The 14,670-nt window shown below is 41.3% G+C and overlaps 1 protein-coding gene across 1 annotated transcript in view; it reads left to right on the forward strand.

The window, feature by feature from the left end:
• tbc1d8b (TBC1 domain family member 8B) overlaps window positions 1-14,670 on the forward strand; it is a 69,420-nt gene that overhangs the window by 8,742 nt on the left and 46,008 nt on the right. The window contains exons 2-4 of the mRNA XM_055643396.1: window positions 2,960-3,070; window positions 8,787-8,905; window positions 10,244-10,472. Coding sequence (XP_055499371.1) covers window positions 2,960-3,070; window positions 8,787-8,905; window positions 10,244-10,472 — 459 coding nt within the window. The remainder of the gene's footprint in view (window positions 1-2,959; window positions 3,071-8,786; window positions 8,906-10,243; window positions 10,473-14,670) is intronic.

Below are 14,670 nucleotides of genomic sequence, written 5' to 3' on the forward strand. Positions count from 1 at the left end.
TCGTTGCTTGATTTTGAAGAGATTGACTAATGATCTAAAAGCTGTATAAGATAAATCTTTCTTATGCAAAGTCTGGCTGGCATTGTAAGGTCGAAGGTGTTGCAGTAATAGTTTTTAGGAGGGAACAGGATAAATACACGAAGAAGGAAATGAAATGGCGGGGAATATAACACGAGAGCTAAGGAGAGGGCTGCTGTTCAAAGGAGCTAGCCAAGAAGTAGATAGAGCCAGAGAATCGGGTTCGATCCTGACGTCGGGTGCTTTCTGCGTGGAGTTTGCACATTTTCCCTGTGACTGCGCGAGTTTCCTCCGGGTGTCTCCCATATCACCAAAGCCGTGTGGGTTTGTAGGTTAATTGGCATCTGTAAATTGCCGTGTTTGTGTGCGCGTGCGGGGAGTGGATGAGAAAATGGGATAACATAGAATTAGATCGATGGTTGCGTGGCCTCGCCGGGTTTTGGCTGTTTCTATGCTCTATTACTAAACTAAACTAAACTAAGCTATAACTGGTCACATCAGTTATTTCTTAAAGCTTGCATATTTAAAACTAAGAGTCTTTTCCTGCTTTTTGTGCAGGAATGTTGGCGTATTTTCATTTAATCTTTAACTTGGTGTTATCCAGTTGCTGTGGCTGGAATATTTTAGATGGTTTGTCAACTTCTCTCTTAGTCAGAGTCTCTCAAATAACCTCTGGACCCTGTTTCTGTTGTTTATTTATTGAATACGTCCTGGGAATTTCTGTAATGGTTGATGCCCTTGGGTGACCCTGGCCTGAAATCAGAAAAAACTGAAAGGCATAACTAGGAAAATGTTTTGATTAATATGTGATGAATGTGTCTAGATGCTTTCATTTCTGTACCATTTAGGTGTGCACCACAAATCTCTTCCATCAAAATGAAGAAGAAAGCATTCAGTTAAACTTGGAAGCAGGCCATACAGACCCATTATCCATGCGAATGAAAATGCCGATCTAAGCAAGTCCCATTTGCCAGCGTTTGACACCTATCACTGTGAACCTTCCTATCCATGTACCTGTCCAAGTGTCTTTTAAACATTGTAATTATACTTGCCTCTATCACCTCCTCTGGCAGCTTATTCTGTACACCTAGCAAGGTGTGTGTGGCAAAACTTCCCCTCCGGTCCCCTTTAAATTTCTTCCCTCTCACAAACCTACACCCTCTAGTTTTAGACACCCCGACAGTGGGAAAAGGACTGTGTATCTATGACTCCTCATAATTTTATAAGTTTCTACAAGGTCATTATTATGCCTCCTTTGCTCCAGCCTATAGACTCTCTCATCATTACTCAAGCTCTTCAGTCCAGGCAATGTCCTTGTGAATCTTTTCTGCACCACTTCTTGCTGAATTACATCCCTCCAGTTTTCCAGCTGATGATACGACTTGAGTTATGATATAACCATCAAGCAGCAACAGCTGTATAACAGTGGCATATGAGACTGCAGATGCTGAAATCTATATCAAAAAAGAAGAGCAGCTGGAGCAACTCGCAAGGCCAGCATCAGTGGAAGGAAATGGGCAGTCAACCTTTTGCGTCGAGACCCTTCATCGTGATTGCAGGAGTACAGAGGAGCTCGTCAGTATGAAGAGATGGGGGAGGGATTGGGCAAGAGCTAATAAACGAGAGGTGAATATAGGTGAGGAGGTAGTAATTGGTAGTTAATATGTTTAAGAAGGAACTGCAGATGCTGGAAAATCGAAGGTAGACAAAAGTGCTGGAGAAACTCAGCGGGTGCGGCAGCATCTATGGAGCGAAGGAAATAGGCAACGTTTCGGGCCGAAAGTTTGAAGAAGGGTTTTGTCTACCATTGGTAGTTAATAGGTGGGAGAAGGAAGAATGGTGATAGCATCAGAGACGGGGAGATGATAAATGGAGAACAATAGGCTATCGATCCTGGAATCTGATAGAAACAGATGGTGAAGATTGGAACTGAATGAGGGTTAGCGACAGATTGGATCAACAGAGGGGTGAGCTGTGGCGTGGGGGGAGGGGGGCGGATTCAGTGAGAGGAGTGTGTGGAGTGGGAGAAAAGAAATGGAATGTACACAAAAATGCTGGAGAAACTCATGGGATGATTGGGGTGTCTGGTGGTGGGGGGGGAGGGGTAAGTTGGAAAAGGGTGTGTATGAGAGGACCAGAGTAGATGGGAGGAGAGAGAGAGAGAGATAGAGGGGGGTGAAGTTTTTAGTTTTGTTTATTATTGTCACGTGAAAAGCTTATTTTTGTTGTGTGCTATCCAGTCAGCGAAAATGATTACATGATTATACTCAAGCCGTCCACGGTGTAGATACAGGGTAAAGGGTATTACCTTTAGTGCAAGATAAAGCCTGAAGAATACTTGATATTGAAGAATTCAAAGTTCACGACGTTGGGTTGTAGACCACCCATGCAGAATATAAAGAGCTGTTGCTCTAGTTTGCCTCAGCCTGGAAGAGACCAATGGCAGATTGGGCAAGGTGGGAACGAGAGGGGAAGGGAAAATTAAAATGCTGGCAACCAGGAGATGGATGGCTACTCATACAAGTGGTCACTTTGTCCACGTTTGGCCTCACCGGTGTAGAGAAGACCGCAGTTTGGAAGTGTTTAGGAAGTGTTTAGGTTCCTGGATGGTGGTAATGGAAGAAGTGTAAGGATTAGTTTTATATAATTAAATGATGTTTGGTCTTTCCTTTGGTGCTTTAACTGTGAAAGGATTCAATTGTTCATTCTGAAGATGCATTATCTTTATCACTTTGTTTTTAAAACCAAAATGAAAATGCAGTGGGACAAAAGTAATAAATTGAATTGTATTTTGCTGATTGGTGTTGTCTTAGTGTTTGCTGCAATCTAGTCGTTGTTCAGAGAACGTTTTTATTTGGGTGTCTTTATTTTTATGTCTCAAATCCAGTTTAAAACTACATTTAAGGTTGAAATTATTGTATCTGTTTTTTGGTTTCTCTAGGCCTCCTTGTTGGAACACTTGACACTGTGTTTGATTCAACTTCCAAAGTAGCGCCATATCGCATTCTACACCAGATACCAGAATCCCAAATCTATTGGTCCATAGCTTGTGGTAAGTAACAGTATTACTTTCCAATTGGAAACTGTAACTGATCATCTTTAATTATCAATTGATTGGGATTTACAGAATTTGGTTAGTTGAAGACATATTAATACATTGAGTAACCCAAAATAATGGAATGGCAAACCTCCATTTAAAAAAATATTAAGCAATTCGTTTTTCCTTTCAAGATACCGACCTGCAATTTACGATAAGAACAGTGAGTAAAATAGAGCTTTGTAAAAAAAAAAATCTCAATTCAGTTTTTTCCCCAATTATTTTACATTTGCTAATTGAAGTGGTTTCTTATTTACCATAACAAAACCTCTTATAATTTTGAACCCTTTATTAAATTTTTCTTCTGCTTACAAAAGACTGAACAAAATACAAAATGAAAGCCTTTCATGAAAATAGCAAAACAGTGTTACAACCAGCATTTATCACCATTTGATTAGTTGAAAGATACGGCATCAGCTGAGATAGGGACAAGATTAGCGTTACATTTTCTTAAACACTGGATTCCCGACCTGCCTGCTGGTGCAAAATCTTTGGCTCCCTCCCTCCACATTTCTACCACCCATTTCCCCAATCTCCATCTGTGATAGCCAACATGGGAGTGATAGCCTACTTTCCTTGCATAAAGCAGTCCAGCACTGAAAAAGGCCCTTTGGCCCATCATGTCTGTGCCAGCCATGATGCCAATGTAACAAATACCATCTGCCTGCACTTGACCCGTATCCCTTTGTTCCCTGCGTATTTGTGTGCCTCTCACATTCTGCCATCATGTTGACATATTCAGGGACGCATGGTGGTACAGCGGTAGAGGTGCTGCCTCTCAGTGCCAGAGACCCGGGTTCGATCCTGACTATGTGCGCTACCTGTACGGAGTTTGTACATTCTCCCCGTGGCCTGCGTGGGTTTCCTTCGGGATCTCCGGTTTCCTCCCACACTCCAAAGACGTACAGGTTTGTAGGTTAATTGGCTTGGTATAATTGTAAATTGTCCCAAGTGTGTCCACTAGGATAGTGTTAGTGTGCGGAGATCGCTGGTTGGCACGGAGTCGGTGGGTCGAAGGGCCTGCTTCCGTGCTGGATCTCTAAACTAAACTAAACAAAAATTATCGCCTCCCCTGACAGTGCATTTCAGACACCCTTGCACCTTTAAATTTCCCCCACCCTTAAATCTATTTCCTCTTGCATTTGACATTTCCGTTCTTGGAGAAAGGGTCTGACTGTTCATCTTATAATTTTATACAATTATCAGGTCCCCCCTCAGCCTCCAATGCTGTGCGGTAAAAACAATTTAAGTTTGTTCAACCTCGCCTTTTGGTTCAATCCAGGCACCATCCTCATGAACCTATTCTTCACACTTCCCAAAGCCTCCACATCCCTCTGTAGAGTGGTGTTGAGAACAATATCAATGTGGCCTAATCAAAGTTTCATATGGCTCTAACATGACATGCTAACTTTTATACTCAATGCCCCAATCGAGGCAAGTATGCTGGATGCTTTCTTTGCCACCTATCTACTTTTGTTCCCACTTTCAGGGAGCCGTGGAACTGCACACAATGTTTCAACAATGCTCAAAGTTCCCTGGCATTCACTGTCTACTTTGCTCTTGAATTTGACCTCTCAAAGTACATCACTTCACACGTGTCCATGTGCTTCACCAAAATAAACTACATCTGCTATTTCTCCCACTTTTCCAGCCATGTCGATTGATAATCTTTCTCAATATCCACAACTCCACCAATTTTAGATTCATCTACAAACTCGCTTAACTAAGCACCTACAATTTCTTCCAAATCAACTGGGTATATATTAAAAGTAATAGGCAGAACACCACTGGCCAATGGATTTCATTCAGATGAATGCTCTTCCACCACTACCCTCTGTTGTCTTTGAACAATCCAATATTTTCCAATTCACCCCTGATTCCATGAAGCTTGACCTTCCGGATCAGCTGACCACGAGGGACCTCGTCAAAATGCTTTGCTTAACTCTGAAGACAATATTCACTGTCCTACTCTCATCAACCTCACCTTCTCTTCAGAATACCCTGACTGTGTGGAACAAAGCTTGCTTTAAGATCAAGCTGTCATGCAAAGTATCAGGAGGCGAGAACATCTGGGGGAGCTGGGAGGGGGAATGTTTGAAGGTTAGATCATCTGTTCTGCTGAGAAGTGGTAGCCCCCTGGGGAAGACACAAAGGAGCGATGGAGGAGAGAGGGGAGATTAAGGCTCGCCTACCTGCTCAGCTCAGCAGCGGGAATAGGAGGACACAACCTCCATATAGAATTGAGGCGAGGAATTTCTTCAGTGAGCGGGTGGTGAATCTATAGAATTCATTGCCACAGATGGTAGTGGAGGTGAAGTCATTGGTTATTTATAAAGTGGAGATCGATGAGTTCTTGATGAGCAAGGGCATCAGTTACGGGGCAAAGGCAGGAGAATGGGGTTGAGGGAAAGGTAGATCAGCCATGATCGAATGGTGTATATGATGGTGAACAGCCTAATCCTGCTCGCATGTCTTATGGTCTTAACTCCTAGATGATGAAGAGGGAATTAGATTGTATATATTAGATTGTATATTCCTCACCTTCTTGCCTATGGGCTGTGAACCCCAGGTCTTCCAACAATCAGGGATGTCCATTGCCTGATTTATAATGTATGGGCCTGCAGGCGGTTTCGTGCATACAGGACATAGAATAGGCTAAATTCAAATGCTCACTATTCTCAGTGGCAGCTCCCCCGCAACTCGGTACTTTGCACTACAATATAGATCACACTCCAGGTGCAGGAGCACAAACATTTGCATGCACTGAGCAAGCGTTTTAAAGATGGAGCAGCCATCCTTCAAACAATGGCTCTTTTCAGATGGATGTAAATGATCTCCAGGCACTGAGATAAGTACCTGGGAGTGCTCTTTGCTGTGCCAGCTAATGTTAATCAGTAAATTACCTGGTCACTGTCATAAGATTTTGTACCAATAATTGTATTACTTGATTATGTTCCTTTTGTTTTGATTAGCTTTTAGTGTCCTGTGAAAGGTTTTGCATTAAAATGTTGTTTTCATAAAGAGATTGAAAGTAATGTAGCATTTGGCATCAGGTGGATTCTCAGAGTGTGTAGAGTTTGACTCAACTGCCCCAACTGAATCATCTTTTCTCAATTGAAAAGCTGTTTGAATCAGCAAATGTGTTACTGCTGACTGCCAACCATCTGTCTCTATAAATGTGGTCATGTGTATATTGTGTTCTTGCTCTCTGCAAATCAGCCTCTTTAATTATGTTATTTTATCTTTTTGGAGAGAGAGTTTAATATTGAACTTTTATTGCCATTCATTATAGTTAATGAAATAAGAATTAGCAATATTCGTTCAGACTTTTAGTGGATGATGGGTTGAGCAGAACTAGAGATAAAATTGCAATGTTTATGGTGGAATTTCAGTGAAACATATAGTATATAATTTATTTGTCTCTTATTCGAACAAACTGGGGAAAACACCTGTATATATTTTTGTCTTTGGCATCCTGCAAAATAATTTGAGATGCATCACTTAATTGTGAATTAGAGAAAATCAAACTTGCATGCATAATAGAAGATTTGTACAATAAAGTGTATGGGCTCAAGTATATTTTCCTCACCACTGTTAACTATTTGTTGTATTATCAGTAAATATGAAACAATATCGTGCTTTAGTTTGCTATGCTATCATTTGGCTCTACTTTAGTTTACAGACACAGTGTGGAAACAGGCCCTTCAGGTCACCGAGTCCGCGCCGACCAGCGATCACCCGTACACTATCACTATCTTACACACTAGAGAAATTTACAGAAAGCCAATTTACCTATAAACCTGTACGCCTTTGGACTGTGGGAGGAAACCGGAGCACCCGGGGAAAACCCATGCGATCGCAGGGATAACATACAAACTCCATACAGACAGCACCCGTAGTCAGGATCGAACCCGGGTCTCTGGTGCTGTAAGGCAGCATCTCCCCCACTGCGCCACCGTGCCGCACCACTTCTTCCATTGATGGTCGAATCTAACTAGTTACTTTCAGCAATGATCTCTAGACATGACTATGTGGTATTCCCACATAAGAGGCATCTAAGAATAGTGCATATCGAATAGAAATAAACGCAAAGGTTTGGAATGGGCACAAATATCAGATATTTAAGATAATAAAGAGAGGGAGAAATAATAAAATATCAACTGCAAATCTGTTAAACTCAAGCTGAATACAAATGTTTCCTTAGGCTGCATGAAATTCACTTAATATTCATTTAGCAGGCATTAGGTAGTGCTCTCAGTATAAGATTACAATACTTTTGATTTTATGCCAAATTATTCTAATGCAATATTTATTATGTCCATTTCAGTTATTGTATTTTATTTTAGTGAAACAAAATTTTGCAAATTTGCTTCTTGCAGCCTGCTAATTTTCACCCATTGCCTGGCCAGTGTAAACCTGTGTCCGTTCAAAGATTAAATGTAAACTGTGTGGCTGAATTATAACAGGAAATACATTCATGCATTGCATTCATACAAGCATTCATACAGTCATGCATTGCATTCATACAAGCCCACCATGTCCGTACCATCCAGCAATTTCCCCCGTACACTTGCACTATCCTACACACTAGGGACAATTTATAATTTTTACTGAAGACGATTAACCTACAAACTTGTACATCTTTGGAGTATGGGAGGAAACTGGAGCACCTGGGGGAAACCCAGATGGTTACAGGGAGAACATACAAACTCTGTACAAACAGCGCTCATTGTCAGGATCAAACCAGGGTGTATTGCGCTGTAAGGCAGCAACTCTACCGCTGCACCATTGTGCCGCCCTGTAGGTTTGTTGATTAACCTTACTTTTGTCTAGTAGCTTAAGGTTTTTCTCGAAGATTTCAAAAATACGCATTTCTTTCTGTACAGAAAATGAGAATTGTGACTTAGTTGCAACACTATTGTTTAATGAAGCAGCAGCCAAAATGCTTGGAGTCAGTCATAGTCATACAATATGGAATCAGGCCCTTTGGCCCATCTTGCTCACACGGACCAACATGGCCCATGTTGGTGAATCCCACTTGTCTGTGTTTGACCCTTATCCCTCTAAACCTGTCTGATCCATGTACCTATTTGTCTCTTAAATGTTGCAATACTACCTGCCTCAACTACCTCCCTTGGCAGCTCATTCCATATATCCACCACTGTTTGTATGAAAATATAACACCTCTGATTCCTATAAGATATTTCCCCCTGCACCTTAAAACTGCCCTCTGGTTCCCTATTCCCTTACTCTAAAGCAAGAGACTCAGTGTGTCTACTCAATTTGTTTATCTTGTGAATTTATACATCCCTATAAGATCACGCATCATCCTCCTGTACTCCAGGGAATAGAGTCTCCAATTATAAGATGATTTGATAATCAATTAGGGTATGTGACCAATACCTTAATTTCTCAGCTAAACAGCCTTTGGATGATAAATGTTTGGTCCCTATTGTGCCAGCTGTTCACATGTTTTAGGATATGACCAGAAAGGAGGTTTAGGCATGTCTATGTTTTAATATTTGAGTGCTGCCTAAGGAACTTTATTTGCTCTAGTAACCTGAAGGGATTCCCATTTGATTGGCATTGGTTGTTTAAAATGGATAAGCATGTTTAGTCGTGGTCTTTAAACATTTCTAATGGATTTTTTAAAATAATTTGTCTAAACCAGGAGTCAGTAGTGAAGAAATAAACAAACATTGGGAATGGCTGGAACAAAATGTGATGCAGATACTTTCTGTATTCGATAGTAATGAGGATATTACCAGCTTCGTTCAGGGTAAAGTACGGGTAAGAGTAGATTTCTCTACACACACACAGTTCTATTTTGCCCATTTGTTTTTCTTTCTTTCCTGTTCTGTTTCTTTCCTAGTTTGTTGTTGTGCATTGAGTATGAAGAGTTCAACAACAATAGGGAAACAAATTGCAGCTCTATTATTTAAATTAAAAGATGACAAATCGTCCTATACCTCAACCATATAATTTGTATAATGTAAAGATTATTTGAACTGTACCACAGGGGTGACCAAGTTGATTTTTGAATCATACGGCGCAGAAGGAAGCCATTTTGCCCACTGTCTGAAGAAAGGTCCCGACCCGAAACGTCACCTATCTATACTCTCTAGAGATGCTGGCTGACCCGCTGAGTTATTCCAGCATTTTGTGTTCTTTTGCCCATTGCCTCGACAGTCTAAAGTTTAGACTCAAAACTAAAAGAATGTCTATTAAGCCTTTTTGTCTTGGTCCTTTCCCATAAGCATGCAGTCGTCTTTTAAAATCTGGTTCCCATCTGTAAGTTACTACATTCACTACTCTTTTAGCCAATACATTCCAAATTCCTCCTTGCATCTTAACATTTTTTTTCTCTCTCATGCTATTCTTGTTTTGTATAAATCATTGTTAGTATCTGCTCTCTGGTACTTCTTGCACTGCTGTCTTCAAGCACCCCGTCTTTCTCATCGTCGACATTTAAAAAATGTTCAATTTAAACACACTTTCTCTTTCTCTCTTTTTTTTCTCTTACTCTCTTTCTCTCTGCAGTCCCTCATTTTTTTGTATTGTATTTGCCTGCCCATTGCACCAATGTCCTTTAGAATGGTTATCTGAAGCAGCAGTGAGTCCTGGCACTGAACCTTGGAGAATTGTACAATTCCACCCTCTCATACTTTTCACTTTGCTGATGTTGTTTCCATGCTGTGGTTTGAAGGTTGCATAGCTTGAACAATTTACTCCTAAGTTTCCAGACAACATTTTGCAGCACCTTAAAACAATGGAATCGAGCTAGTGGAGATCCATGAATGGAAAAAGTGATTAGAATGGTTAATAAACCACTTTGATGTTTTGCTACCATTACAACATTATCCATTTATTCAAATTAAAATGCTTTTGTAATACTGTTGCATGACAACTCATTTTACAATTTGATTTACGTTTCACCTCAAATTGAAACGTGGATTTTTTTTTTTTTAAATGGTAATTTCAGGAAATGTCCTAATTTTCTGTAGTATAACTTTTGATTTAAATTTGGCTTAATGTTTATGAGAAAGGTATTTTTGGAGGTGTCATTGTATTTATTATTTAAAAAAACCCGTATTTGTTGTAATCTATTTTGGATTGTTTCTGTCCAAGGGGCTAATAGCAGAGGAATCTCAAAACACATCCATAAAGGAGGAGGATGATCCTGAGAAATTTCGTGAGGCCTTGTTGAAGTTTGATAAATGGTTTGGACTGCCTGAGCAAGAGAAGCTGGTGACCTACTATTCATGCAGCTACTGGAGTGGAAGGGTGCCATGTCAAGGCTGGCTATACCTCAGTGCCAATTTTCTCAGTTTCTATTCCTTTTTCCTCGGCAAGGAAGGTGAGAGTCTGTGCCATGAATTCAAGACTGATCTTAAGCTAAAGTCTCTTTACAAAAAGAAATGTTGGATCTGATGACCGCCAGATTGGTGCCCATGTCCACTGTGTGTGCCTATGACATCAATGATGTTTCATCTCCAATTCAGAGTCGTTTATAGATATCCACTTTTGGCAATTTTTAGTCTGACTGTATAAATTTAAAACAAATAAATCGCTTGTGTATTAAACATAGATTGGCTGATGTAACTGAAAAAATCATTACCATGTAGAAACAAAGAAATGCAGATGCTGGTTTACAAAAAAAAAGATTCAAAGTGCTGGAGTAGCTCATCTGTTAGGCGGCATCTCTGGAGAACACGGATAGTTTTGCTTATTATCTTGTGCACCGAGGTATAGTGAAAAGCTTTTGTTTGCTTGCTATCCAGTCAAAGGCAGACTATACATGAACACAATCAAACCATCTCAATGCACAGTTAAATGTTAAAGGTACAACATTTAGTGTGAGTCACATAACACGTAGAACATCACAGTAGCAGGCCCTTAGTTCTGAACATGATGCCAGTTTAAACTAATTTCCTCTGACTGTATGTGATCTATATCCCCCCCCCCCCCACCCCCCATCCCTGCATATCCATGTGCCCAAAAGTGTCTTAAATGCCACAGTCATATCTGCCTCCTTTACCAGCTGAACTGTTTGTGTTATTGTGGGGAAGTTGCATCTCCTGCAGCAGGCCCTTATTGTGGGGAAAGTTACATCTCCGGTAAGAGATGCTCAGGATTTTGACCTTGTATCAATGAATGAATCGCAGTGTATGTCAATGCCAATTATAATAGGATGTTTGAAAGAACATTTGGATATTCTGGTGTAAATGTTTGACTACTGGCTTCGTGCCTACAGTTGGTAAAAGTATGTTAATCAAAGCTCTTTTATTTTTTATTTTTACTTTCTAAAACTAGCTTATTGTGTAGCACACAAATTGCTAAAATAACTCGGCAGATGGGGCAACATCTCTGGAGGACATGGATAGGTGACATTTTGGGTCTGGACCCTTCTTCAGACTTATTGTGTAGCACTTGGTATAATAATAAGCTAACCAGTTTACCATATAGTATCACATGTTAGTACATGCAATGTTGCTGTAGATGTGTTTTTGATATGTTTTACTTTTTTAATGTAATTTGTACCATGATGCTCTATCTTTTAGAATAGCTAGAATTAAGACCAATGAGCAGTCTTATGAGTCATCATTTATTTAATATAAAAGCCTGCATTTGTAATTTTGCATTTGAATCTCCCTGCTGTTACAAATGCACATGGAGAAGGCTGTAAACCATACACATTTTGTTGAGAGGTCATAAACACACTGTGTTTAGGCAGCATTAATACTTGCTTTTGTGGGATGGAAGTGACTACTTTCAAGAGTTCATGAGTTATTTTAGAGAATATTGACCTTTACAGGTAGTTGGTATTTTGCTGGGATTAGATTTGTCCATGATTTATTTGTGGTGGAAAGTACTGATATACTTGAGTAAAGATGTTCATTTCTTTGATCTAAAGGTATTATTTTCATTTGGGTGTTCAGTGTAGGACAAGCTCGCATTGCCTGTCCTTTACTGGCCTTGAGAAGCTGGTGTGATCTACTTGCTGAAATGATGCCATCCTGTGGTGAAGGTCACCAGCAATGCTGTTGGGCCAGTAGATCTGGGGTTTAAAGCTGGTGATGGTGCAGGAATGGTGAGATACCACCACATCAGAACTTGGAGGGGTGTCCCATGCTGTTCTTATCCTCCTTCAGCTTGTGGCCTTGAAAGGTGCTGACATAATAGTGACTCCCCTGCTGCCTCTTAAAAGGCCATTACAAGATAATTTTCTATATATGTTCCTGAAGATGAGTATCAAATTTACATTGACACCTCAACTATCGATCCCTTTCCAGACAGTAGTGTTGAATGTGCAGATGGTAGTTGCTATCAGAATTTGGTTCAAATGATTTTATTCCAGTTTACTACTGGCTGTAATGCACAAAGTAGTCACTTGTGAAAATGGGGAACGTGGCAGCCTATTTGTGCCCTGCAAGCTCTAACAAACTGAAACATACGAATGAAAATACTTTTTTTGTGTCATTGATGGATGAATATTGACAGGACATTGAAAATAACTTCCTCCTTCCATTAAGAAATGTTTCCCTGTGACCCTGTACATTCACTTGGGAAGACAGGTAGGGGCCTCAGTGTAAAGACAGCGTCTTCAGTAATGCAGAACTTTTTCATTAAGGTGCTGGTGTCAGATCAAATATTTCTCCCCAATCGTTTGAGTGGTAAAGACATTTTGTTTTACATGAAGCATTGCTCTTGTGCTTTACGGTGGAAACTCGTGAATATGAGGTGTCTTAAAGGGGCTGTCTCACTTGGTCAACCTAATTGGCGAGTTTAGAAGAGTTTAGGAGAGTTTGAAAAAAATGTCATGTTGAAGACCTCCTTCGACTATGTTGAAGATTAGCTTCGACTAGCTACGACTAACTTCGGGAAAATTGGACACCGAATAGTGGCGAGTGAAGACGACCTCCTTCGATCTCCTTCGACCTCCCTTCGACTATGATGAAGAGTATCTACGACTACCTTCGACCTCCCTCGATTACCAACGACTAACATGCCGACCTACTACGACCTATTACGACTAAACCTACGAGTAAAATAAGTATTGATTTTTTCCATGGCGACCTTCTTTTACTCACGGGCATATTTCAACGTGTTGAAAAACAAACCGCATAAATTTCTAGCATGTCAGTTGAGAAAAGTGGAAAAGGATCGTACTATTAAAAAAATCAGATCAGAAAAAGGGACAGCTCCTTTAGATTTTAGTGCACAGATTAGGTCAATAGAGTGAAGGTAACACAAAAATGCTGGAGAAACTCAGCGGGTGCAGCGGCATCTATGGAGCGAAGGAAATAGGCGACGTTTCGGGCCGAAACCCTTCTTCAGACTGAGTGGGTGGGGGGGGAGAAGGAAGAAAAGGGAGGAGGAGGAGCCCGAGGGCGGGGGGATGGGAGGAGACAGCTCGAGGGTTAAGGAAGGGGAGGAGACAGCAAGGGCTAGCAAATCTGGGAGAATTCAACGTTCATGCCATCCAGACGCAAGCAACCCAATATGAGGTGCTGTTCCTCCAATTTCCGGTGTTGCTCACTGGCAATGGAGGAGACCCAGGACAGAGAGGTCGGATTGGGAATGGGGGGGGGAGTTGAAGTGCTGAGCCACTGGGAGTTCAGGTAGGTTATTGCGGACTGAGCGGAGGTGTTCGGCGAAACGATCGCCCAACCTACGCTTAGTCTCCCCGATGTAAATCAGCTGACATCTAGAGCAGCGGATGCAGTAGATGAGGTTGGAGGAGATACAGGTGAACCTTTGTCGCACCTGGAACGACTGCTTGGGTCCTTGAATGGAGTCGAGGGGGGAGGTGAAGGGACAGGTGTTGCATTTCTTGCGGTTGCAACGGAAAGTGCCTGGGGAGGGGGTGGTACGGGAGGGAAGGGACGAATTGACAAGGGAGTTGCGGAGGGAGCGGTCTTTGCGGAAGGCAGACATAGGGGGAGATGGGAAGTTGTGGCGAGTGGTGGGGGTCACGTTGGAGGTGGCGGAAATGGCGGAGGATTATTTGTTGCATTTGCCGGCTGGTGGGGTGAAAGGTGAGGACTAGGGGGACTCTGCCCTTATTGCGGGTGCGGGGATGGGGAGAGAGGTCAATTCAGATTCAGATTCAATTTTAATTGTCATTGTCAGTGTACAGTACAGAGACAACAAAATGCAATAGAGCCTTTGTTACTGGATGTTCTTAAACACCAATTTATTTAAGACATCTGCTGTACATTCATAATTGCCAGAAGGTTAGTAAACCTGTTGCCAACATTGTTCAGTGCACATTAGTTAATGTTGCATTCATCTCTCCCTTGGCTTCTTTTGTGCCTCTTCCCCAAAATGTTGGCAGGTCTTGTTCAACCCTATGTTAATTTTTCAACATTCTATCCCTTCACATTTGCCTTTTACACTCTGCCTTCACCCCCCCTGTTCATGTGCAATAGTCTGATCCATGTGCCACCCAGACACAATCTCTGCGATGTGCTTCCTTTGCGAATGTGCAAAGGCTTCCTTTGCCTCATTCTCTTGTAACAGTAGTTCAGAATTCTCCACCTCCTCTTTCTTAA

Source organism: Leucoraja erinacea, chromosome 12 (assembly GCF_028641065.1).
Source record: "Leucoraja erinacea ecotype New England chromosome 12, Leri_hhj_1, whole genome shotgun sequence".
NCBI classification, from domain to species: domain Eukaryota; kingdom Metazoa; phylum Chordata; class Chondrichthyes; order Rajiformes; family Rajidae; genus Leucoraja; species Leucoraja erinaceus.